The sequence below is a fragment of the Hordeum vulgare genome, chromosome 7H, assembly GCF_904849725.1.
Source record: "Hordeum vulgare subsp. vulgare chromosome 7H, MorexV3_pseudomolecules_assembly, whole genome shotgun sequence".
Lineage (NCBI taxonomy): Eukaryota > Viridiplantae > Streptophyta > Magnoliopsida > Poales > Poaceae > Hordeum > Hordeum vulgare.
In genome coordinates, this window is record NC_058524.1 from 572,862,054 (window position 1) to 572,886,017 (window position 23,964).

The following is a 23,964-nucleotide window of genomic DNA, read 5'->3' on the forward strand; positions in this document are numbered from 1 at the left end:
TATGTCGTTCCCGCCGTGCAGGGTGCGTACTGCACCGCCGCGCTGGCTTAAACCCCGGCGTTGCAGCCAGCAATGCGAAATCGCTCGGGTTACGTACGTGTCGCATGATCCCCGCCTCACACCAGCCTGCAAATTTTCAGGCAACAGCGCTACTGCAGCGGCTAACTGTTGTTGTGCATGCACGTAACGTAACCCCTATGCTCCTTCACAGCATCTTTAGCACAGAAAAGCTAATTAAACCGCGCGCCTAAAAAATCAGTAATATAGTATATGTACGGACGAAAGCATCGCTCCCGCACACATGCAATAATGTCACCCATGAGAAAAATAGCGATCGTGCGGTTGGGTAAAACTCGCATGCATTATATTTGTGCGTTGGGTAAAACTCGCATGCAGTATATTTGGTGCATACGCTCGTGCGCTGGACAAAATGAATTTTGTGTGAACCACCAACCGCCATATCTGAAACCTCCGGGCACCGCCGCCTTCGCCCGTTCCTCCCATCGACACATTTCCCCCCGCATCTCCCAGTGCGCCGCCGCCGCTTGTTGTACCGCTCTCCTCGCCGTCGCCGCTTGTTGTACCGCTCTCCTCGCCGCCGCCGCTTGTTGTACCGCTCTCCTCGCCGCCGTGCCCTGAGCGATCCGTTTCGCCGTTGAACAGCGCCCCGGCGGCCGTTTGCAGCTCGACTCTCACAAGGTGTTCAATAAAATATTTCCAAGGTATATATTTTTTATTTTATATGTATTTAGATGCATTTGCTGCATGTTTTTTATAGTTCAAATTAGTTTTAATTCAAGTTTGTAGATGGTTTTGTAGTTTTGATTCATATTTTTTTGTAGTTTTGATTCATATTTTTTGTAGTTTTGATTCATATTTTTTGTAGCTTAAATTATAAGTATGGCTAGTATCTTGTGGATGACATCTATCCAAGATGACAAACATTTATAAAGCCGTTGAAGACATCACGAGCTAAGAATAATCTTGATTTTAACAATGCACAAACGATGTCTAGAAAAATTGTGGAGAAAACTTTTAGGATTTTGTTTGCCCAACTTGCTATTGTGAGACGACGGGCTAAATTTTAGGATCAAAAGATCCTTTGATACGTCATGAACGCTTGTGCAATCATGCATAATATGATTATCAAGAATGAACGTGGACAAGATTTAAACTATTCCGAGTACGGGTTGATGGGAAGACCATGGAGGAGTTCTGCAAGGGTGGCCCGCTTTGTTGCCTTCTATCATGTCATTTGACGTGCCGACATGCATAATGAGCTTCAAAATGATCTAGTCGAGGAGTGGTGATCATGGAATGGGCAACGTACAAATTGATGTTATTTGTTTGAGTTAAAAATAAACTATTTGTTGTATTGTTATTCATGTTTTTTTGTAATTTTTAAGAATTATTTGTCATACTATTCATGAACTATTTGTTTGAGTTGAAATAACTATTTATTGTTAATTTATTTTGTATATGTTTGATTTTCTTGGTTCTATGTTTGACTAGGAAATTTGTTTTTGTTGGATGCGCACACGGTATATTTAACGTCACTGCTAGAGCGCGACCTGCGGCGTGCTAAACTTTTCAATGTCTGCTAAAGCCAACACATGTCCGTGCGTTTAAAAACGGTATTTCGGCGCTAAATTTTTTTAGCACGCCGTGCTATCGTGCGTCTGTTGGAGATGCAATAATCTTCTTACTGGGATAAAAAAGACCTATCGAGCTCGAGGTGGCTCCTGTGGGCTAAATTTTATGTTTTGACCCTTTTCTAAAAGTTAATTCAGATTTAACTCTAGCTTATAAAAAAATTAAGATCTGATCATTTTTCTACCGTCGGGGTTCATATGACGATAGGGTATAACGGTCTATCGTCAAGGACCCTAACAATAGGGTTACATGTTCTATCGTAATAAAATTTATAAGTATCAAACACAATGCGTGTTTGCACCTATTGACGAACATCTTGACGGTATAGTTGTATATTATACCGCCAACATATTTGATGATAGACACACGTCGCACTGATATGGTTAAGTTTCCTACTGTCATGATATTTAACGGTAGGCTGTTATACCCTATCATCCTAAATACGACCGTAGAAAAAGAATCAGGATTCGGAATTTCATAAACTAAGAACGAATCTGAACCAACTTTTACTAAAGGGTTAAAACACGAAATTCTTCCGCACATGTACGCAAGCTCGTAATTCGCGAGCAAGTTGGCATGGTGATGGCGGGCTATCATCTGGACCGTACTCGCACAGTGCCCGTGCATCCAGATCCGCACAGTGCTCCTCCGACGTGAGCGAGATCACCAGCAGTGGCAGAGCGCCCCGTACTGCTCCTTCACGTACTCGTCGATTTTCGAATGCGCCTTTCGAAAACCGTACCGCCTGATCACATAACGCGGACCACGAAACGGCTGATTAATTACGAGCTGATGACGACGACGTGCCTCCGTACCCGACGAAGCTAATTACTCGTAGCCGCAGGGCAATATGTGGGGCGATAGGCACGTACATGGTCCTGCCTCTGAGCCTGAGATCCTCCTAGCCGCACGGGGCGCCCATGAAATGAAATTAAACTAAAAAATTCACCAGCAAACATTCAAAATTTCGCCAGTCGGGCAGAGCAGGGCAGGCCTCACGTGCCCCGAACTTTGATAAACCCAGGACGCCAGAACCCACTCCCTGTCTCTCTCCCGTGCTAGACTCTGCCAGCCCTTCGAACGGTGCACGTAATGGTCTGGCCCGTGGGGCCCACGGCGCATCACGGCAGGCGTGTCAGTGACCGAGGCGGTGAATCAGCCCGCGTGCGCGTCTGCGCGTCCCCCCATCCTTTTTCCCTGCACGGGCATTCATTCCCTCGCTCGGCGCGCACGGCCTCCGATCGGAGACGATGGACGTGTTTTCACGATATTGCCCCTCCCACCTACGATTAACTCGCTCTTAACTCGGGGCCAGGACGGTAATCTTGGCCCTTCCTTTCCCATTCTTAAATGCGCATTACTCGCTCGAAACAGGGGTCGCTGCGCCCCAGCCCATGCTGCTCCCCATTTCGTTTTCCCTCTCGGAGTAAACAAACCCACGTACTCCATTCATCTGCTGACGCGCGGGCCCACCCCACCACAACTGAACTGTCAGTGCGGCAGTGCCCGTAGTGCAGCGCCACTCCCTCTGCCTCTGGCTCTACCTCCAGCTCGCTCCGCGACAAGCCGCACCAGGGCGGTAGCCCCGCTTACGCTCACCGGTGGAGCAGCGCATAGGGATGAGTCACTGTCCACCTGGCCCCAACGGCGCGAGATACGCTCACAGCCCGCAGCCGCACTACTAGTAGTAGGACGCAGTGGCTCTGGCTGCTGCCATTCCACGCCGCTACTGGAGCTCTAGTCTCCGCCGCTATTATTACCCCTGCTGCGTGTTTACAAATCGATCACACTCCGTAGCGTGGTGGCCGCAGTGGAGCGGCACCATTGTTTATCTCCTCGTTCTGCGCAGCTTTTGCCCTTTGCCTCTCGGGCGAGGGTGGTGGTAGCGGTGGCCATGGAGCCGTCGCGGCGGCTTCTGCTCTCCGACTACGACGGCGCGATCATGTCGCCTCTGCCGTCGCCGTCCACGTCGTCTGCCGCGCCGTTCAAGCCGGGCGTCGCGGTGGTCGTGGGGATACTGACGAGCGTCTTCTCCATCACGTTCCTCCTGCTGCTCTACGCCAAGCACTGCAAGCGGAGCGCCGCGGAGTCGTCCGGCCCGTACGGGAGCGGCGGCGGCTCCGGGGGCGGCGCTGCGGGCGAGCGGAGGAACTCCGGAGTTGAGCGCGCGGTGGTGGAGTCGCTCCCGGTATTCCGCTTCGGGGCGCTGCGCGGGCAGAAGGCCGGGCTCGAGTGCGCCGTCTGCCTCGGCCGCTTCGAGTCGACGGAGGCGCTGCGGCTGCTGCCCAAATGCCGGCATGGGTTCCACGTCGAGTGCGTGGATACGTGGCTGGACGCGCACTCCACGTGCCCGCTCTGCCGCTCCCGCGTCGACCCGGAGGACGTGCTGCTCCTGCCGGAGCCACCCAAGCCGTCCACGACGGGGCCTCCCGAACCGCCGGAGCAGAAAGCCGCCGCTGCCGCTGCCGTTGCGACGGTCAAGGACAAGGAAAAGGACGCAGCCTTGGCTCCTACGCCTGCTCACTTCCCGGCGTGGCGAAGGATCGCCGGCCGGCACTCAACGGGGTCGGTGCGAGCGCCTGGGCGGGTCGGCCCTACGTCACGGCGGTCGGCCGATCTGGAGGTGGGAGGAGGCGATGGTGGTGCGGCTACGGTGGGCTGCTTCGACAGCGCGAAGGTTAGGAAGGACCGGGTGCTGATGGTGGAGCCGGCAGCCGCGGTGGCGGAGCCCGATCCGGTCGCGTTCGACCGGCGGTTCGGGCACCGCATCCTGGTGAGCACAGCTTGCGGCTGCGACGACGAGACGGCGCCGGCAGCGAAGCAGCGGTGGAGCGACCTGCGACCGGCCGATCTGATGTTCGTGCGGTCGGAGATGCTGGTGACCGAGACCGGGCGCTACTCCTGCTCAGCCGCCGTCAACTCCGGCAACCGCGGCAGGACGGAGATCAGCGGGCGCTGCCTCTCCGAGATCGCCGGCGTGAGCCGGCTCCCCCCGATCCGCGCCGGCGCGGAACCGCGAGCCGGGAGCGCGCGTCGGTGGCCGGGCTCGAGCTGGTGGGCCCGGGGCTCGCCCGGCGTTAACGGCCCTAGCACCTAGGCCGCTGTTGCCGAGGGGCCCGCGTGGCAGCCCGGAAAGGCATCCGCATTTTCTTTCCCTGCCGAGACTGCCCCTGACATGCCCCACGTTATTACGGAGCAGCAAAGCGTCCCAGGCACCCCAGTGGGTTCACGTGATGGGCATCGCAGTAATTATCATCACCCCTCCCGTCCCTACCCCTACCTCTACCCCTACCCGGGGCCGCGCTATGGCCGCCTCGGAAGCCGCGACTGGGGGAGGGGATGTTGCTTTGGCGCGCATCTCGAGGCCGGCGTCCGCTCCGCAACACGGGCGGCCGCGATTGGCAGGCGGATCCTCTGCGGATGGGAGCCACGGAACACGGCGTGTGCGCTCGCGGCTGCCGCGTCGCGCACGTCCGCAGGCGAGAGGCTGGCCGGGTCGGGGATGAGGGAACCACGGAGGAAAGGCTGTTCCTATGCGTGTAAATCTTTTGTCTGTATGAGAGAAAGCGCTGCCTTTTCTTTTTGTACAAGTTGGTGTTGCGCCGCGTGCCTGGATCCACGGTATGAGATGCTAAAGCGGCGTGCCGCCCATGTCGCATCTTGTTTTCTTCTTCCTTTGCTTATTGTGAGTAAGCGTTTCTAGTCATAGCTTGTATTTTTTGCTTTCTAATGGAGGGGAATAGTAGCACGTGTTGAGGAGAGTGTTCGGCGGCCGCACAACTGCCTCGTATACTTGCCGGGCATGTTGCAGCGGCGTCGTGGCCTCGTGCTCGCTTGGCCCGTACCGTTGTCCCCAACCTATCAGCTAGGGATCACACGTTTCTTCATAACTTTTTGTTCTGTTGCCCGGACTTGCTCCGTTCACGACATCACGACTCGCCAGCCGAGTCCATCACTGAAGCTGTGCCGTGCCGTTTAAACCCGTGTAAATTGTGCAGCAGTGCAGCACCTTGTAAAGTCTCACGGCTTCTGCACTGAAGCGTCGTGGCTTTTGCGCCTGTGTTCTGTGGACGCTTGCCAGCCTCGCCGTGAGTACCTGACACGGCGACATGCTGTGATCAGGTCGCCGAGCGTAGCTCTGGGCCCTGAAAATGATGTGCAGGCCATGTGTTTTTTCACATCATTTCGAGCCGCTAGATTTCTTCTTTATTATACGTAATCAGGCCATGTTTGTAATCAAGCAGCGCATGTGTAATATTGACATTTGCATCCATATTTGTCTGTTGACGCTACCTAAAGCTTTGTTACCAGAACAGCTCACTACTAAATAAGTGCATGAAGTTGTCGCATGAACCGGTCAGAGGAGCCAGCACCTAGCCGTAAAGAAGTATACATTTTACTAGCAAAAAGGCCCGTGCATTGCACGGGTATATATATATAAACCACCGATCGCTTCTTCCGTACGTCGTGGAAAATTTGTAAAATAGTCCATGTCTTTTTGAGTAATTAACCCGCCGTCCCACTTTAAGTGGCTGAACATGAAAACGTTTCGTTCTTACAGAAAGAACCATGCGTTTTGTATTATTTCATGCTATGCTTGGACACCGCATCAGGCGGTGACATGGAGGTGGGAACACCAGCACCTCGGGAACCACCACGGCCCGCCCGGCCTCCGCGACCTCGCTCATGCCGCGCAGGGCGAGCCGGCCTCGTCGCAGCGCACGCGCGCCCAGTCCGCGACCACGCGCGGGGCGAGCAGGTGCACGCTCACGCTCGCCAGCTTCCACATCAGCTTCCACTTGGGCCCGTAGTCGGCGAACACCATGTTCTGGCGGCCGTAGGTGATGTCCGCGGTGCTGGCCACCGCCGGCCGGTTCGCGAACCGCGCGTCCAGCGCCTTGAGGAACGTCCGCGCGGCCGACGGCGACGACGACACCGCCACGCCGCAGGTGCCCATCCGCAGGTACATGACGAGGCCGTGCTTGCGCGCCAGCGCCGCCAGGCCGACGAACGGCAGCGCGTCGAGGATGGGCAGACCGGGAGGCCCCGGCGGGAGACGGGAGCTGCGGTGGTTGAGTGAGCGGCGGAGCGCCAGGTGGAGCAGGAGGCATCGGAAGGCGCAGGAGAGCACGAAGGGGTCCGTGCACAGCGCTGCGAGCTGCATGGCTGGCGGCGCTGCGTGCTGCAGCTGTGGAAAGCGAGGTCAAGTCTGCCGGGGACTCCGATCAATGGCAACAGCTTTGGACCGCCCTACTGGTTGTAGTTGTAGCTAGCAAGGTGATGAGCTCCATCGTGTGAAGCAAATGGCATGGCGTTTTTGTTGTCGATTTGGTGGTGTGTGTGTGTGGGGGCGGGCAGTGCGGTGTGCACTTTGAGGCATTGCATTGTATTAACTATTTATTTTCTTTCCTTTTCGTATTACACAACTGTGATGATATTATAGCCATGTGGCTATAATAAGTTTTTTAATCCTTTCCTAAAACCAAACCGTTGTATTCTCCTGTTTCTGTGTACTCCCTATATGAACTACATATGGACTAACTGGATGAACAAAGACTTAAAATACGTCTATGTACATCCAAATCAGAAAAAGTTACAATATCTTATTGTAGTGATCCGAGGGAGTACCTTTGGTTCTAGGAAGTGTAGGTGCTATCTATGGTCACTTTCTTATTTTTAAAGCATTAGTCTGTTTGGGGATGTGAAGCTGCGGTATTCCTTTCTTCTTTTTTAACCTTATGTATTTAAATTACTTTTGCTTACCGTGCAATACATATGTTGTACATAACTACTCCCTTCATCTCAAAATAATTGACTCAACTTTGCATTAACTTCATACTAAAATTATCTCAAAATAATTGACTCAACTTTGTATTAACTTCATACTAAAATTAGTATAAAGTTAAGTCATTTATTTCGTGACAAAGGGAATATATATTAATACCTGCATATGAAATGAATAGCCAAATGTTCAATCTGATAGGTGTTTCAAAAACTAAATAAAAAATATGCAGCCTAAATTAATGGGCGTGGTCTTGAATCATGGTTACTGGGTTAAGAGCATGTTTTTCTTTTCTCCCGTTGCAACGCACGGGCTCTTTTGCTAGTATATATATATATATATATATATATATATATATATATATATATATAGAGAGAGAGAGAGAGAGAGAGAGAGAGAGAGAGAGAGAGAAAGAGAGAGTTGGAAAAAACTACCACTAAAACAACATTGCAATCAGTCAAACAGCCATATAACAATAATTTTTCAGTTTCTAAATCATATATCATTATCACAAAACAAACTAATAAGTAAACATGGATATGCTCTTCCTTGATTTTCCACATGGCAAGGTGAAACACTTTTGTTGTCAAAATCGAAGTACAGCATCAAAAGTATTGGGATAAGATTTCCGATTGCACTTCCAATTTTAATTACATGCCTGATCGTCCGATCTTAGATAAACAGGAGTAAAGGGAAAAAAAGGTATCTCCTTCTCATCCATCTACTTATCTATCTGAAGTTCTGAACTAAGCCTCGGCGACGAGTTTCTCCTGCTCTCTGGTTAGCGGGTGCCGGTGCTCGGTCACCTTGTTGGGGGGTGTCGGGGTCGCCGCTTGTGCTTGAAGGCATCTGTAACTACATGAGTTAGTGTACAGAAACTACTCAGAAATTGCAGCTCGGTGAGGTTGGTAGTGTTGGAAATATGCCCTAGAGGCAATAATAAAATGGTTATTATCATATTTCCTTGTTCATGATAATCGTCTATCGTTCATGCTATAATTGTATTAACAGGAAACACTAATACATGTGTGAATGAATAGATCACAATGTGTCCCTAGCAAGCCTCTAGTTAGCTAGCTCGTTAGTCAATAGATGATCATGATTTCCTGATCATGGACATTGGATGTCATTGATAACGGGATCACATCATTGGGAGAATGATGTGGTGGACAAGACCCAATCCTAAGCCTAGCACTAGATCGTATTGTTCGTATGCTAATGCTTTTCTAATGTCAAGTATCTTTTCCTTCGACCGTGAGATTGTGCAACTCCCGGATACCGTTGGAGTGCTTTGGGTGACTATAAAGGTGCACTGCGGGTACCTCCGAAAGTGTCTGTTGGGTTGGCACGAATCGAGATCGGGATTTGTCACTCCGTGTGACGGAGAGGTATCTCTGGGCCCACTCGGTAGAACATCATCATGAGCTCAATGTGACTAAGGAGTTAGTCACACGATGACGTGCTACGGAACGAGTAAAGAGACTTACCAGTAACGAGATTGAACAAGGTATAGGTATACCGACGATCGAATCTCGGGCAAGTTCTATACCGACAGACAAAGGGAATCGTATACGGGATTGATTGAATCCTTGACATCGTGGTTCATCCGATGAGATCATCGTGGAGCTAGTGGGAGCCACCATGGGTATCCAGACCCCGCTGATGGTTATTGGCCAGAGAGGTGTCTCGGTCATGTCTGCCTGTCTCCCGAACCCGTAGGGTCTACACACTTAAGGTTCGATGACGCTAGGGTTATAGGGAATTGTTATACGAGATTACCAAAAGTTGTTCGGAGTCCCGGATGAGATCCAGGACGTCACGAGGAGCTCCGAAATGGTCCGGAGGTAAAGATTGATATATAGAACGGATGGTTTCGGAGACCGAAAGTGTTTCGGGCATCACCGGTAACGTACCGGGACCACCGGGACCACCGAAGGGGGCTGCGACCCCAAGAGGTAAGATGGGCTAAGTGGGGGTGGGAACCAGCCCCTAGTTGGGCTGGTGCGCCTCCCCACTCAGCCCATGGCGCAGGGGAAGGAAAAAGAGGGGGGAACCCTAACTCAGGTGGGCCTTAGGCCCACCAGAGGGGTGCGCCACCCCTCCTTCCCATCTGGCCGCCACAAACCCCATCTGGGAGGGCTGCCGCACACCCTAGGGGTGGCACCCCCTCTCCCCTTCCCCTATATATAGTGGGCACTTTTGGCCTTTGGAGGACACAGTTTTCCCTCTCCCTCGGCGCAACCCTGCACTTCTTCCTCCTCCTCTCTGCCGGCGCTTGGCGAAGCCCTGCCGGGAGACCTCGTCTCTCCACCAACACCACGCCGTCGTGTTTCTGGTCTTCTTCCCCAACCTCTCCCTCCTCCTTGCTGGATCAAGGTGCGGGAGACGTCACCGGGCTGCACGTGTGTTGAACGCGGAGGTGCCGTTGTTCGGCACTAGATCGGAATCGCTGCGAGTACGACTCCATCAACCGCGTTCTAGCAACGCTTCCGCTTAGCGATCTTCAAAGGTACGAAGATGCTCTTACCCCTCTCTCGTTGCTGGTCTCTCCATAGGAAGATCTGAACATGCGTAGGAAATTTTTTGAATTTATGCTACGTTACCCAACAGTGGCATCAGAGCCAGGTTTTCTATGCATCGATTCCATGCACGAGTAGAACACAAAAGTTGTGGGCGATGGTTTGTCAATTTGCTTGCCGTTACTAGTCTTATTCTTTTCCGGCGGTATTGTGGGATGAAGCGGCCCGGACCGACCTTACACGTACGCTTACGTGAGACTGGTTCCACCGACAAACATGCACATCGTGCATAAAGGTGGCTAGCGGGTGTCTGTCTCTCCTACTCTAGTCGGATTGGATTTGATGAAAAGGGTCCTTATGAAGGGTAAATAGCTTTGGCATATCATTGTTGTGGCTGTCACGTTGGTAAGAAGGCGTTCTTGCTAGAAACCCAAATCAGCCACGTAAAACTTGCAACAACAATTAGAGGACGTCTAACTTGTTTTTGCAGGGTTTGACATGTGATGTGATATGGCCAAAGTTGTGATGTTGCATGTATGATGTATGAGATGATCATGTTATTGTAATAGGTTTCACGACTTGCATGTCGATGAGTATGACAACCGGCAGGAGCCATAGGAGTTGTCTTAATTTATTGTATGAGATGCAACGCCATGTGCTTGCTACTTTTACTTCATTGCTAACGGTTAGCCATAGTAGTAGTGATAGTAGTAGTTGGCGTGACGACTTCACGAAGACACGATGATGGAGATCATGATGATGGAGATCATGGTGTCACGCCGGTGAAGATGATGATCATGCGATGCCTGAAGATGGAGATCGAATGAGCAAAGATGATAATGGCCATATCATGTCACTATATGATTGCATTGTGATGTTTATCATGTTTTACATCTTATTGCTTAAAACGACGGTAGCATAATAAGATGATCCCTCCTAAAATTTCGAGAACGTATTCCCCTAAGTGTGCACCGTTGCGAAGGTTCGTTGTCTCGAAGCACCACGTGATGATCGGGTGTGATAGATTCTAACGTTCGCATACAACGGGTGTAAGCCAGATTTACACACGCAAAACACTTAGGTTGACTCGACGAGCTTAGCATGTACAGACATGACCTCGAATGCAAGAGACCGAAAGGTCGAACATGAGTCGTATGGTTGAATACGATCAACATGAAGTTGCTCATCATGGTGACTAGTCCGTCTCACGTGATGATCGGACACGGGTTAGTCAACATGGATCATGTATCACTTAGATGACTAGAGGGATGTCGATTTAAGTGGGAGTTCATACTTAATTTGATTAAATGAACTTAATTGTCATGAAATTAGTCTAAAATTTGTCTTTACAAATATTGTAGATGTCCAACGTCAACCTCAACTTCAACGCATTCCTAGAGAAAAACAAGCTGAAAGATGATGGTAGCAACTATGCGGACTGGGTTCGCAACCTGAAGCTCATCCTTGAAGCAGCTAAAAAGGCTTATGTCCTTAATGCGCCGCTAGGTGACCCTCCCGCTCCCGCAGCAGCGCAGGACGTTCTAAACGTCTGGCAAGCGCGGAGTGACGACTACTTTCTGGTCAGGTGTGGCATGTTATACAGTTTAGAAACGGGGCTCCAAAGACGTTTTGAGCAACACGGGGCATATGAGATGTTCCAAGAGCTGAAGCTAGTTTTTCAAGCTCATGCCCGTGTCGAGAGATATGAAGTCTCCGACAAGTTCTTCAGCTGTAAGATGGAGGAGAATAGTTCTGTCAGTGAGCACATACTCAAAATGTCTGGGTTACACGGTCGTCTGACTTCACTTGGAGTCGAACTTCCGGATGATGCTATCATTGACAGAATCCTCCAGTCTCTCCCACCAAGCTACAAAGGCTTTGTGCTTAACTACAACATGCAAGGGATGGAGAAAACCATTCCCGAGTTGTACTCAATGCTCAAGTCTGCAGAAGTAGAAATCAAGAAGGAGCATCAAGTGTTGATGGTCAACAAGACCACTAGTTTCAAGAAAGGCAGGGGTAAGAAGAACTTCAAGAAAGACGGCAAAGCTGTTGCCGCGCCCGGTAAGCCAGATGCCGGGAAGAAGAAAAAGAACGGACCCAAGCCTGAGACTGAGTGCTTCTACTGCAAGGGAAGAGGTCACTGGAAGCGGAACTGCCCCAAATACTTAGCGGACAAGAAGGCCGGCAACGTTAAAGGTATATGTGATATACATGTTATTGATGTGTACCTTACCAGCGCTCGTAGTAGCTCCTGGGTATTTGATACCGGTGCTGTTGCTCACATTTGCAACTCAAAGCAGGAACTGCGGAATAAGCGGAGACTGGCCAAGGACGAGGTGACGATGCGCGTCGGGAATGGTTCAAAGGTCGATGTGATCGCCGTCGGCACGCTACCTCTACATCTACCGTCGGGATTAGTTTTAAACCTTAATAATTGTTATTTAGTACCAGCTTTAAGCATGAACATTGTATCAGGGTCTTGCTTAATGCGAGACGGCTACTCATTTAAGTCAGAGAATAATGGTTGTTCTATTTATATGAGTGATATGTTTTATGGTCATGCTCCGCTGGTGAATGGTTTATTCTTGATGAATCTCGATCGTGATGTTACACATATTCATAGTGTGAGTACCAAAAGATGCAAAGTTGATAATGATAGACCCACATACTTGTGGCACTGCCGCCTTGGTCATATCGGCGTTAAGCGCATGAAGAAGCTCCATACTGATGGACTGCTAGAGTCTCTTGACTTTGAATCATTTGACACATGCGAACCGTGCCTCATGGGCAAGATGACTAAGACTCCATTCTCAGGAATAATGGAGAGAGCCACCGACTTGTTGGAAATAATACATACTGATGTGTGTGGTCCAATGAACGTTGAAGCTCGCGGTGGTTATCGTTATGTTCTCACTCTCACCGATGATTTGAGTAGGTATGGGTATATCTACTTGATGAAGCACAAATCTGAGACGTTTGAAAGGTTCAAGGAATTTCAGAGTGAGGTTGAGAATCAACGTGACAGAAAAATTAAATGTCTACGATCTGATCGTGGAGGAGAATATTTGAGTCACGAATTTGGCACACACCTAAGAAAGTGTGGAATCGTTTCACAACTAACGCCGCCTGGCACACCACAACGCAACGGAGTGTCTGAACGTCGTAATCGCACCTTATTAGATATGGTACAATCTATGATGTCTCTCACCGACTTACCGCCATCATTTTGGGGATACGCATTAGAAACTGCAGCATTCACTTTAAATAGGGCACCGTCTAAATCCGTTGAGACGACACCGTATGAACTGTGGTTTGGCAAGAAACCTAAGTTGTCGTTTCTTAAAGTTTGGGGCTGCGATGCTTATGTGAAGAAACTTCAACCAGAAAAGCTCGAACCCAAAGCGGATAAATGCGTATTCATAGGATACCCTAAGGAAACTATTGGGTATACCTTCTATCTTAGATCCGAAGGTAAAACCTTTGTTGCCAAGAACGGATCCTTTCTAGAGAAAGAGTTTCTCTCGAAAGAAGTAAGTGGGAGGAAGGTAGAACTTGATGAGGTAATTACACCCCCTCTCGAGCAGGAAAGTAGCGCAGCGCAAGAAGTTGTTCCTGTGGTGCCTACACCGACTGAAGAGGAAGTTAATGATGATGATCATGAAGCTTCAGATCAAGTTACTACTGAACCACGAAGGTCCACAAGGGTACGCTCCGCACCAGAGTGGTACGGCAACCCAGTGATGGAAATCATGTTGTTAGACAACGGTGAACCTTCGAACTATGAAGAAGCGATGGCGGGCCCGGATTCCAACAAATGGCTTGAGGCCATGAAATCCGAGATAGGATCCATGTATGAGAACAAAGTATGGACTTTGGTGGACTTGCCCGATGAACGGCGAGCCATAGAAAATAAATGGATCTTCAAGAAGAAGACTGATGCAAACGGTAATGTAACCGTTTACAAAGCTCGACTTGTCGCAAAGGGTTTTCGACAAATTCAAGGAGTTGACTACGAAGAGACTTTCTCTCCCGTAGCGAAGCTGAAATCAGTCCGAATCATGTTAGCAATTGCCGCCTTTTATGATTATGAAATTTGGCAAGTGGACGTCAAAACAACGTTCCTTAACGGGAATCTTAAGGAAGAGTTGTATATGATGCAACCAGAAGGTTTTGTCGATCCTAAAGGTGCTAACAAAGTATGCAAGCTCCAGCGCTCCATCTATGGGCTGGTGCAAGCATCTCGGAGTTGGAACATTCGCTTTAATGAGGTGATTAAGGCGTTTGGGTTCATACAGGTTTACGGAGAAGCCTGTCTGTACAAGAAAGTGAGTGGGAGCTCTGTAGCTTTCCTCGTACTATATGTGGATGACATATTATTGATGGGGAATGATATAGAGATGTTGGAGAGCATAAAGGCCTATTTGAACAAGAGTTTTTCAATGAAGGACCTTGGAGAAGCTGCATACATATTAGGCATCAAGATCTATAGAGATAGATCGAGACGCCTCATAGGTCTTTCGCAAAGTACATACCTTGACAAGATATTGAAGAAATTCAATATGGAAAACTCAAAGAAAGGGTTCTTGCCAGTTTTGCAAGGTATGAGATTGAGTAAGACTCAGTTGCCGACCACGGCAGCAGATAGAGAAAAGATGAGTTCTGTCCCCTACGCTTCAGCCGTGGGCTCTCTAATGTATGCCATGCTGTGTACCAGACCTGATATAAACCTTGCGATAAGCTTGGTAGGAAGGTACCAAAGTAATCCCGGTGCAGAACACTGGACAGCGGTCAAGAATATCCTTAAGTACCTGAAAAGGACTAAGGAAATGTTTCTCGTTTATGGAGGTGACGAAGAGCTCGTCGTAAAGGGTTACGTCGATGCTAGCTTCGACACAGATCCGGATGACTCTAAGTCACAAACCGGATACGTATATGTGTTGAATGGTGGGGCAGTGAGCTGGTGCAGCAGCAAGCAAGAAGTCGTGGCAGCATCTACATGTGAAGCGGAGTACATAGCTGCTTCAGAAGCGGCTCATGAAGGAATTTGGATGAAGGAGCTCATCACCGACCTTGGAGTGGTTCCAAGCGCGTCGGGTCCTATGACACTCTTCTGTGATAACACTGGAGCCATTGCCATAGCCAAAGAGCCCAGGTTTCACCGGAAGACGAAGCACATCAAGCGCCGCTACAACTCCATCCAGGACCATGTCCAAACTGGAGTGATAGATATTTGTAAAGTACACACGGATCTGAATATTGCAGACCCGTTGACTAAACCTCTTCCACGAGCAAAACATGATCAGCACCATAATGCTATGGGTGTTCGATACATCACAATGTAACTAGATTATTGTCTCTAGTGCAAGTGGGAGACTGTTGGAAATATGCCCTAGAGGCAATAATAAAATGGTTATTATCATATTTCCTTGTTCATGATAATCGTCTATCGTTCATGCTATAATTGTATTAACAGGAAACACTAATACATGTGTGAATGATAGATCACAATGTGTCCCTAGCAAGCCTCTAGTTAGCTAGCTCGTTAGTCAATAGATGATCATGATTTCCTGATCATGGACATTGGATGTCATTGATAACGGGATCACATCATTGGGAGAATGATGTGGTGGACAAGACCCAATCCTAAGCCTAGCACTAGATCGTATTGTTCGTATGCTAATGCTTTTCTAATGTCAAGTATCTTTTCCTTCGACCGTGAGATTGTGCAACTCCCGGATACCGTAGGAGTGCTTTGGGTGACTATAAAGGTGCACTGCGGGTACCTCCGAAAGTGTCTATTGGGTTCGCACGAATCGAGATCGGGATTTGTCACTCCGTGTGACGGAGAGGTATCTCTGGGCCCACTCGGTAGAACATCATCATGAGCTCAATGTGACTAAGGAGTTAGTCACACGATGGCGTGCTACGGAACGAGTAAAGAGACTTACCGGTAACGAGATTGAACAAGGTATAGGTATACCGACGATCGAATCTCGGGCAAGTTCTATACCGACTGACAAAGGGAATCGTATACGGGATTGATTGAATCCTTGACATCGTGGTTCATCCGATGAGATCATCGTGGAGCTAGTGGGAGCCACCATGGGTATCCAGACCCCGCTGATGGTTATTGGCCAGAGAGGTGTCTCGGTCATGTCTGCCTGTCTCCCGAACCCGTAGGGTCTACACACTTAAGGTTCGATGACGCTAGGGTTATAGGGAATTGTTATACGAGATTACCGAAAGTTGTTCGGAGTCCCGGATGAGATCCAGGATGTCACGAGGAGCTCCGGAATGGTCCGGAGGTAAAGATTGATATATAGGACGGATGGTTTCGGAGACCGGAAGTGTTTCGGGCATCACCGGTAACGTACCGGGACCACCGGGACCACCGGAGGTGGTCCCGGGGGACCACCGAAGGGGGGCTGCGACCCCAAGAGGTAAGATGGGCTAAGTGGGGGTGGGAACCAGCCCCTAGTTGGGCTGGTGCGCCTCCCCACTCAGCCCATGGCGCAGGGGAAGGAAAAAGAGGGGGGGAACCCTAACTCAGGTGGGCCTTAGGCCCACCAGAGGGGTGCGCCACCCCTCCTTCCCATGTGGCCGCCACAAACCCCATCTGGGAGGGCTGCCGCACCCCCTAGGGTGGGAACCCTAGGGGTGGCACCCCCTCTCCCCTTCCCCTATATATAGTGGGCACTTTTGGCCTTTGGAGGACACAGTTTTCCCTCTCCCTCGACGCAGCCCTGCACTTCTTCCTCCTCCTCTCTGCCGGCGCTTGGCGAAGCCCTGCCGGGAGACCTCGTCTCTCCACCAACACCACGCCGTCGTGTTGCTGGTCTTCTTCCCCAACCTCTCCCTCCTCCTTGCTGGATCAAGGTGCGGGAGACGTTACCGGGCTGCACGTGTGTTGAACGCGGAGGTGCCGTTGTTCGGCACTAGATCGGAATCGCTGCGAGTACGACTCCATCAACCGCGTTCTAGAAACGCTTCCGCTTAGCGATCTTCAAAGGTACGAAGATGCTCTTACCCCTCTCTCGTTGCTGGTCTCTCCATAGGAAGATCTGAACATGCGTAGGAAATTTTTTGAATTTATGCTACGTTACCCAACAGGTAGGATGTGAAGGAAGCTGCTAGCTGAGATGTAATTTTAGGTGTAGTAACACACTAACAGTACCATCGGGGCAGCTAACGAAATACAGGAAACCTCATCGCTACACAAAGCTGAAATACAGGAAACAAAACTGAGCCACCATGCCATCTTCATTGATTCATTCACACGCAACCCAGCAGCAAGTCTCTGTGAGAAAATAACATAACCTGCCATTCTGTGTTGAGATGCCATGTAGGAAGGAGACATTGCCCGGGCATTTTCCGAAAAAGTCGTTGAACCTCGCCGAGAACACCTGCAGCTGGTCGTCCCTGACAGGGTGCAGCATCTTCACGTCGAACTCGTGGTACACGTCATAATACTCTATCTCTGGTGGTGCATCGCTATCCAGGCGTACACGACGAGGCGTCTCCCTATCCGGTGCTTCAGATTCAACACCGCCGGACCGATCGACGGGCTTATATGGCTCGAACCAATACGAACCTTGGAAGAAGTGGACGCCGACATCGAGGAGCTGCTGGGACCAGGAGGAGGAATTGTGTAGGCCAAGGGAGCAGACCTCCAGCGCGCCGCGGCGGGTCAGCTCCAGACATTGGGCGGCGCCGACGAAGCCATGCCCACCATTCACCGCGAACATGCTCAGATGCATCTTGGCTGCAGGTAAGGGGCTAGGGCGTGGGGCTATGGGGCGGTCAAACCAGCTTCCGCGCCTACACGCCCGGATGCGTGGATTTCGAGGCATGGCTGAGCATGCCGAAATCCGCGGGTTTATTTAAGCGTGCCCAGAACCACAAGAGGGTTGGAGGTGGCGGTACGCGACGGCCGGCGGCGCGCGATGAGGCCGGAGCTAGGCGTGCCAGGAGGTGGCGACGCGCAGAGGTGGTCCGGTGGAGATGGGATCGGGGGAGGGAGGATCATGGGTTGGCTAGTCTTTTTTTTTCTCTGAATCGTTTTTTGACTTACAGGTGGCATTGGTGGGTAATTTTGACCAACTTCAGGGGCAACTTCGATGACGTATGGACAGAAGTTATCCGTGCTTTATTAGTAGGTAAAGATTTTGTTCTCAAACTTTTCCTTAAAGGAACTCCAACCCACAACCCACGTTTGGTTCATATTTTGTTCGTTTGGGACGACGAAATAGATGTTCATGTGTGATTTGGGCTGTCCACTGGCCGGGGCACTCAAAACGCGACCTCATCCTCAACTTGTCAGTGTTAGACTTAACATAAAAACACACCAAAAAAAGCATTGAAAATTTTAAAAAAGACATTGCAAAATAGCTTAAAACATAATTAATGTACTTTCAAAGTTCATCGTAGTCACGACCCACGAACAGTAATTAAGATAAAATTAAAAAAATAATAAGAAAAGATAATACGACCACCCTGCGTGCCACACAAGTCGTCGTTGCCGATGCCGTAGCCGTAGAAGCCGTCGCCCCCGCCGTCTTGACACGCCACCATCCTCGTCGTCGCCCGTCGGGGCGTCCAGAGGTGGGGCAGTGCCCCCCAGAAAATCTTGTAACACCATCCATTATCATTAGTGAAACCAATCTAACCTTGGAACATGTTATGAAAAGACTTGATGCTACTGAAAACAAAATGGTTACTCACGAACCAATCGAGGAATTAGATAAAAAACTGCATAATCACATCATCCAACTTGGGTCGTGTGTAGGAATGACTTTGAAATTTTTAAAGGATAAGGACATTATTATTGATGAGAGGATGGAAAAAGGTTTGAGTAGAATTGATGAAATGGAAAAGGTGATTGACAAAGTAGGTTCAACTTTTACACCTTCTAAAACTAATGCTAGTGTTTCCCGAGACAAAAGTCCCAAGTTCATATACGTTCCTAAGAGCATTAGTACACCTCCTACCAAAAGAAACAAAGATCTCAGAACGATTAATGTTCACCACAACTTCATGGATATGATAAAGGATCATATTCCCAAGTCTTCTCTTGTTCCCATTATCCAAGGTTGTAATATTAAGGAGCTTGATGTCAAAGATAATAACACTTGAAACTATGCAACATGCCTATCTAGGGGCGTAAAACAATAACGCTTGTTGCAAGACAACCCAATAGTTATCCTATTTTTGCTTTTTATTTTTGTTAGTGTGTGATAACATGATTATTGCCTCTGTAATGATTGTGTTTTTATGTTTTAATTAGTGTTTGTGCCAAGTAAAGCCTTTGGGATGATTTGCATGATGAGTAGAATTGATATGGTGCTAAAACGAAAACTTTGATGCCTAGTATGGAATTTCTCCGATTTTACCGGAACTTCTTTTTAAGCTGAATTTTTTACACAGTATTGGTACTATGTTATTCTGGTTGTGATTAAGACAACATCACAGTTTCTACCTAGTATCCAAAAATGTTGCCATCTCATCAGCTGTGCCATTAGAAAATTATTTGGCACCGCTTCACCAGTTTGTGCAGCCAACTTTGGTCCACACATCCAAGCAACCAAGCAGTAAAATACTACAACTTTATGACATGACGGAACTGGGCATCAGAGCAACTAGGTGCTCCGGAGTCCGGTTCCCTGATTTTTTTTCCTATGCATCGGCTCGCCAGTGGAGGGCACATGTACCAAATGTAGCAACAGTTGTCTTGACACCAGTTTTGGCATACATAGTGGACGACCTTAGTACTATTAGTTCTATGTTACTAAGTTTGTGCATGTACACACCTTAGTATCAATTTGATGTCATCCAAACACTCTTGCTATACTGTTGCAGTTATATTTAGCTTCCTCATAAAATGTTCAATTTCTTATTTATAGTACATGACTAAGAACTTGTACTGTTGTTGCAGTTAATTAAAACTTCTCATGTTTGTGAATTTGGTTGTTGTGTGAGTAGCAATTAATTCATTTACAGATTGATTTTTTAGAAGATATGTCATAATTAACTTTTTTGCTCAGTTTTTCAAAATATGTATTTGGTGATTTTCTACGTTGGTAGAAACCCATTTTCCCTATAATTGTTACTGATTTAGTTTTAATTAATATAGGATGAAAAAAAGTGTTCTTACCTGGAGTAGGTTGATCAAGAGTGGCCACGGTCTTTGAAGATATGCCTAGCAATGCTCTGGAGCATGTATGAGGAAGAGAACAGAGATATGCTTAGAGAAAGTGTTGTCAATGTTGGAGAACATTTCAAGATGCGGGAAGAAATGAGGAAGATGGAGCATGCGCTCACATTCTTTAAATTATATTATGCTAAGATGGTGTCCGTCAGTGCAAAACAGATTTTTACAGAACTGAAAGGAGAGGCGGAGAAGACTCGTGGCCGGTGATGCATCAATTGATTAGGGAAATGAATGTATAGTTCTAATGTTTTTCTTATATATGAAGGTGAACTAGCTATATGTTGTATTGTGTTATTTTCAGGTAGCTATCGTAGTGTGATGTTAAAATATATTTATGTGCTTGAAATGAAATTGGCAAACAACTATTAGATATGAAATGTGAATTTGAATAATACTTGAATTATTAATTATAAACTAATAAACCTGCTAAGTGGATCATGGAACTTTGCACACGGTTCTAGCAGTAAAACCGGTTGTGTTGGATATCACAATGTCATACAATTTCCTTCATCAAATTGTGTGTGATATAGTTGAATAAAGCAAACGGTTAATGAAGGCATAGCGTGTGTGATCGTTATACCTATCACACACGAGGCTATACATAAAATTGTGTGGGTTGTGCATACGATCGGATTTTTTTTCTAGGATTCACTCTGTGGGTCATGCAAATGAAGGGAAACGTTTCTCTGGGAATCACTGTGTGGGATGTACCTATGAAAGGAAACGATTAGGCATGTAGAATTGTATGTGATGGCTAGTCCGATCACACACAAGCTCATTTTGCCCAGCGTGTGTGACCAGAGAGCCAATCCCCGACGGTTTTTCGATCATGTGGGAAGGACGACCCTATCACCCACACTCACTAGGCGGCGGTTTAAAATGTCGTCGCAGATAGGGGTTAAAACCCATTTGTATAGCACGTCGCTACACCAGTGTTACGACTCATCATGAAATCTGATAGGACCATATGATTCTGAATGAATGCCTCTCGCAGTGTACCAGGATGTGCAAAGATCTAGCACGACATGTATAAAAAATATGATGAACGATGGCTTGTCCAGAAATACTATGTCAGCCCTATATGATCAGGCAAAGCATTACGATGATGAACGAACTAGTCATGTAGGAGGAAATCCTCGATCCAAACAACTAGATCTATCGTACCATCATACTGTTCTATATTAACGTGTTTAAACCTTCCTCTGGGGAACTAGTGCTGCATTACCTCATCCGTGAAGCACATTGGGTGAGCGACTCCCCTTATCCAAGTTGTATAATACTAGAGATCGATCGAGGTCCTATCACGTTGAGCGTCCCGGACACCACCGTCCTCGTTGGGATGATCTTGGTATCTGTTTTGTCTCGCAGGAGTGCAACTTCTGGATCCATAAATAGATCTAGTTTGATCTGCTTTAGAATTAATTTTCTACCGCAGGTCATATCAGTCCTTTGTCTGGACCGACTCTTTTTGCTTATCCCGTCCCCATTTAGGACGGTCTGGTTGGTCATCTTGTGCGAAATGGGGTGGTGCGGGCTCTAAGGCCTCGTCTTCAAATTTCGTTAACACGCGCCGACATGGGTAGCTCTTGGTTGGACCCTGTTGCTCCAGACCGTACCCTTCTTCCGCAGCCAAGAGTTTGGTCCATCTTTCATTAATGGAGTCTTGTTTGGCTTTGAGATTTCTTTGCTTAAGCTTAAGGCTCCGAGGAGTGGCGACGAGTTGTTGCCTGAATACTTCCTGATCGAGCGGGTCTTCGGGGACAGTAAAGTCTTTGGCTCTAAGGCTTTCGTCCTCTTCGATCGGAGGAACGTACTCCCTCCTTTCCGATTTATAGTGCTCAACTCAAAATTTTCAGGTTTTCATTTTATAAGGCTTGTTTTGAGACCCGCTCCATTAAAGCACTGATGTATTTTTGACTCTTGCGTTGCACTTAATTCTCTGCCCGCTGTTTTCAACGAAAAATTAATTACATAGCCTAGTTTTTGCTTCTTTCTTTCCCTTAGATGCATGCATGCACCAAATTGGACAATAAAACCAGATAAAAAAACGAAGATTGACCAGTGCATGCGCCATGTAGAAGAGCAAGACAGTGGCACACATGCAGATGTGAGGCGCGGTAGTTATTGCATTGGCAAACGAACAGGCTGAGAATAAGTACCAGTATGCTAATTGGGCACTTTCTAGTCAACCTTCATTCATCTCAACCAATAGACATTTACCTTGGTTGGTGTGATTTCAGATATAAGCCATATAAATCGGAAAGGAGGGACTAGTTGCTATCTTCGGAGTCATCAGGATCCTGGGGGTGGTGTGTATATATGTAACCTGGTAAATCAGGATTATATGCAGGGTGTGAGGGTTTTTGGGATTCAGTGTGATTTAATGTATCCTCGAGATCCAGGATTTCCCGTATGCGTGTATTGCTTTCCTTGACCTTACGAGCCTTAGGATTTTTGCACTGGCGGCGGCGTTTAACATGCTCATCGCCGTTGTTTTTGGCTGGGGTGTCATCATCACTTTTTCCCATATCACCTTCGTTCCTGGGAGTGTCCACTATGTAGAGATCATAAGTGGAGGTGGCAGTTGATACGTCTCCATCGTATCTACTTTTCCAAACTCTTTTGTCCTTGTTTTGGACTCTAACTTGCATGATTTGAATGGAACTAACCCAGACTAACGTTATTTTTAGCAGAATTGCCATGGTGTTGTTTTTGTGCACAAATGAAAGTTCTCGGAACGTCCTGAAAATTTACGGAGAATTTTTCTGGAAAATATGAAAAATACCCGCGCAAAGATCCACCACAGGGGGTGGGCCTGTGGGCCACAAGCCCTGTTGCCGCGGCCACCCCCTGGTCGCGGCAACCAAGCTTGTGGGGCCCACATGGCTCTGCCGTCCCCAATCTCAGCCCTATAAATTCACTTCCGCCCAGAAAAAAAATCAGAAGAGAAGATTTCTTCGCGTTTGCGATACAGAGGCGCCGCCACATCCTGTTCTTCATCTGGAGGACAGATCTGGAGTCCATTTTGGGCTCCGAAGAGGGGAAATCGCCGCCATTGTCATCATCAACCTTCTTCCCTCTCCAATTCCATGAAGCTCTTCATCGTTCGTGAGTAATCTATTCGTAGGCTCGCTGGGCGGTGATCGAGTTAGTTTTGACGGGGATTGATCCCTAGTATCCACTATGTTCTGAGATTGGTGTTGCTACTACTTTGCCATGCTTAATGCTTGTCACTAGGGCCCGAGTGCCATGATTTTAGATCTAAAATTATTATGTTGTCACCAATATATGTGTGTTTTAGATCCGATCTTGCAAGTTGTAGTTACCTACTATGTGTTATGACTCGACAACCCCGGAGAGACAATAACCGGAACCACTCCCGATGATGATCATAGTTTGAGGAGTTCATGTTTTCACCAAGTGCTAATGCGTTGTTCCGATTCTTTATTAAAAGGAGAACCTTAATATCCCGTAGTATCCTTTTGGATCCCGCTGCCATGGGAGGGATTGACAATAGATGTCATGCAAGTTCTTTTCCTAAGCACGTATGACTACACACGAAATGCAAGCCTACATCACATTGACGAACGGGAGCTAGCCACTTATCTCTCCGTGTTATAACTGTTGCATGATGAATATCATCCAAACGAATCACCGACCCATTGCCTACGAGTTTGTCCTACTACTGCTGTTACTTGTTTTTCTCTGCTGCTGTTTCTACTATCGCTTGCTACTGCTGCTGTTACTATTGTTGCTACTTGCTATTATTGCTACTTGCTACTGCTGTCACTACTTTTGTT

General features: G+C 48.1%; 1 protein-coding gene across 1 annotated transcript; it reads left to right on the forward strand.

The window, feature by feature from the left end:
- Positions 1 to 3,043: 3,043 nt before the first annotated feature.
- Positions 3,044 to 5,543, forward strand: LOC123413009 (RING-H2 finger protein ATL43-like). The gene has a single exon (XM_045105955.1). The coding sequence runs from the start codon at positions 3,548 to 3,550 to the stop codon at positions 4,748 to 4,750; it is 1,203 nt and encodes a 400-aa protein (XP_044961890.1). The 5' UTR covers positions 3,044 to 3,547; the 3' UTR covers positions 4,751 to 5,543.
- Positions 5,544 to 23,964: the final 18,421 nt, after the last annotated feature.

Coding starts and splice junctions, on each gene's coding strand:
- LOC123413009 (XM_045105955.1), top strand. CDS start 3,548: ATGGAGCCGTCGCGGCGGCTTCTGCTCTCCGACTACGACGGCGCGATC.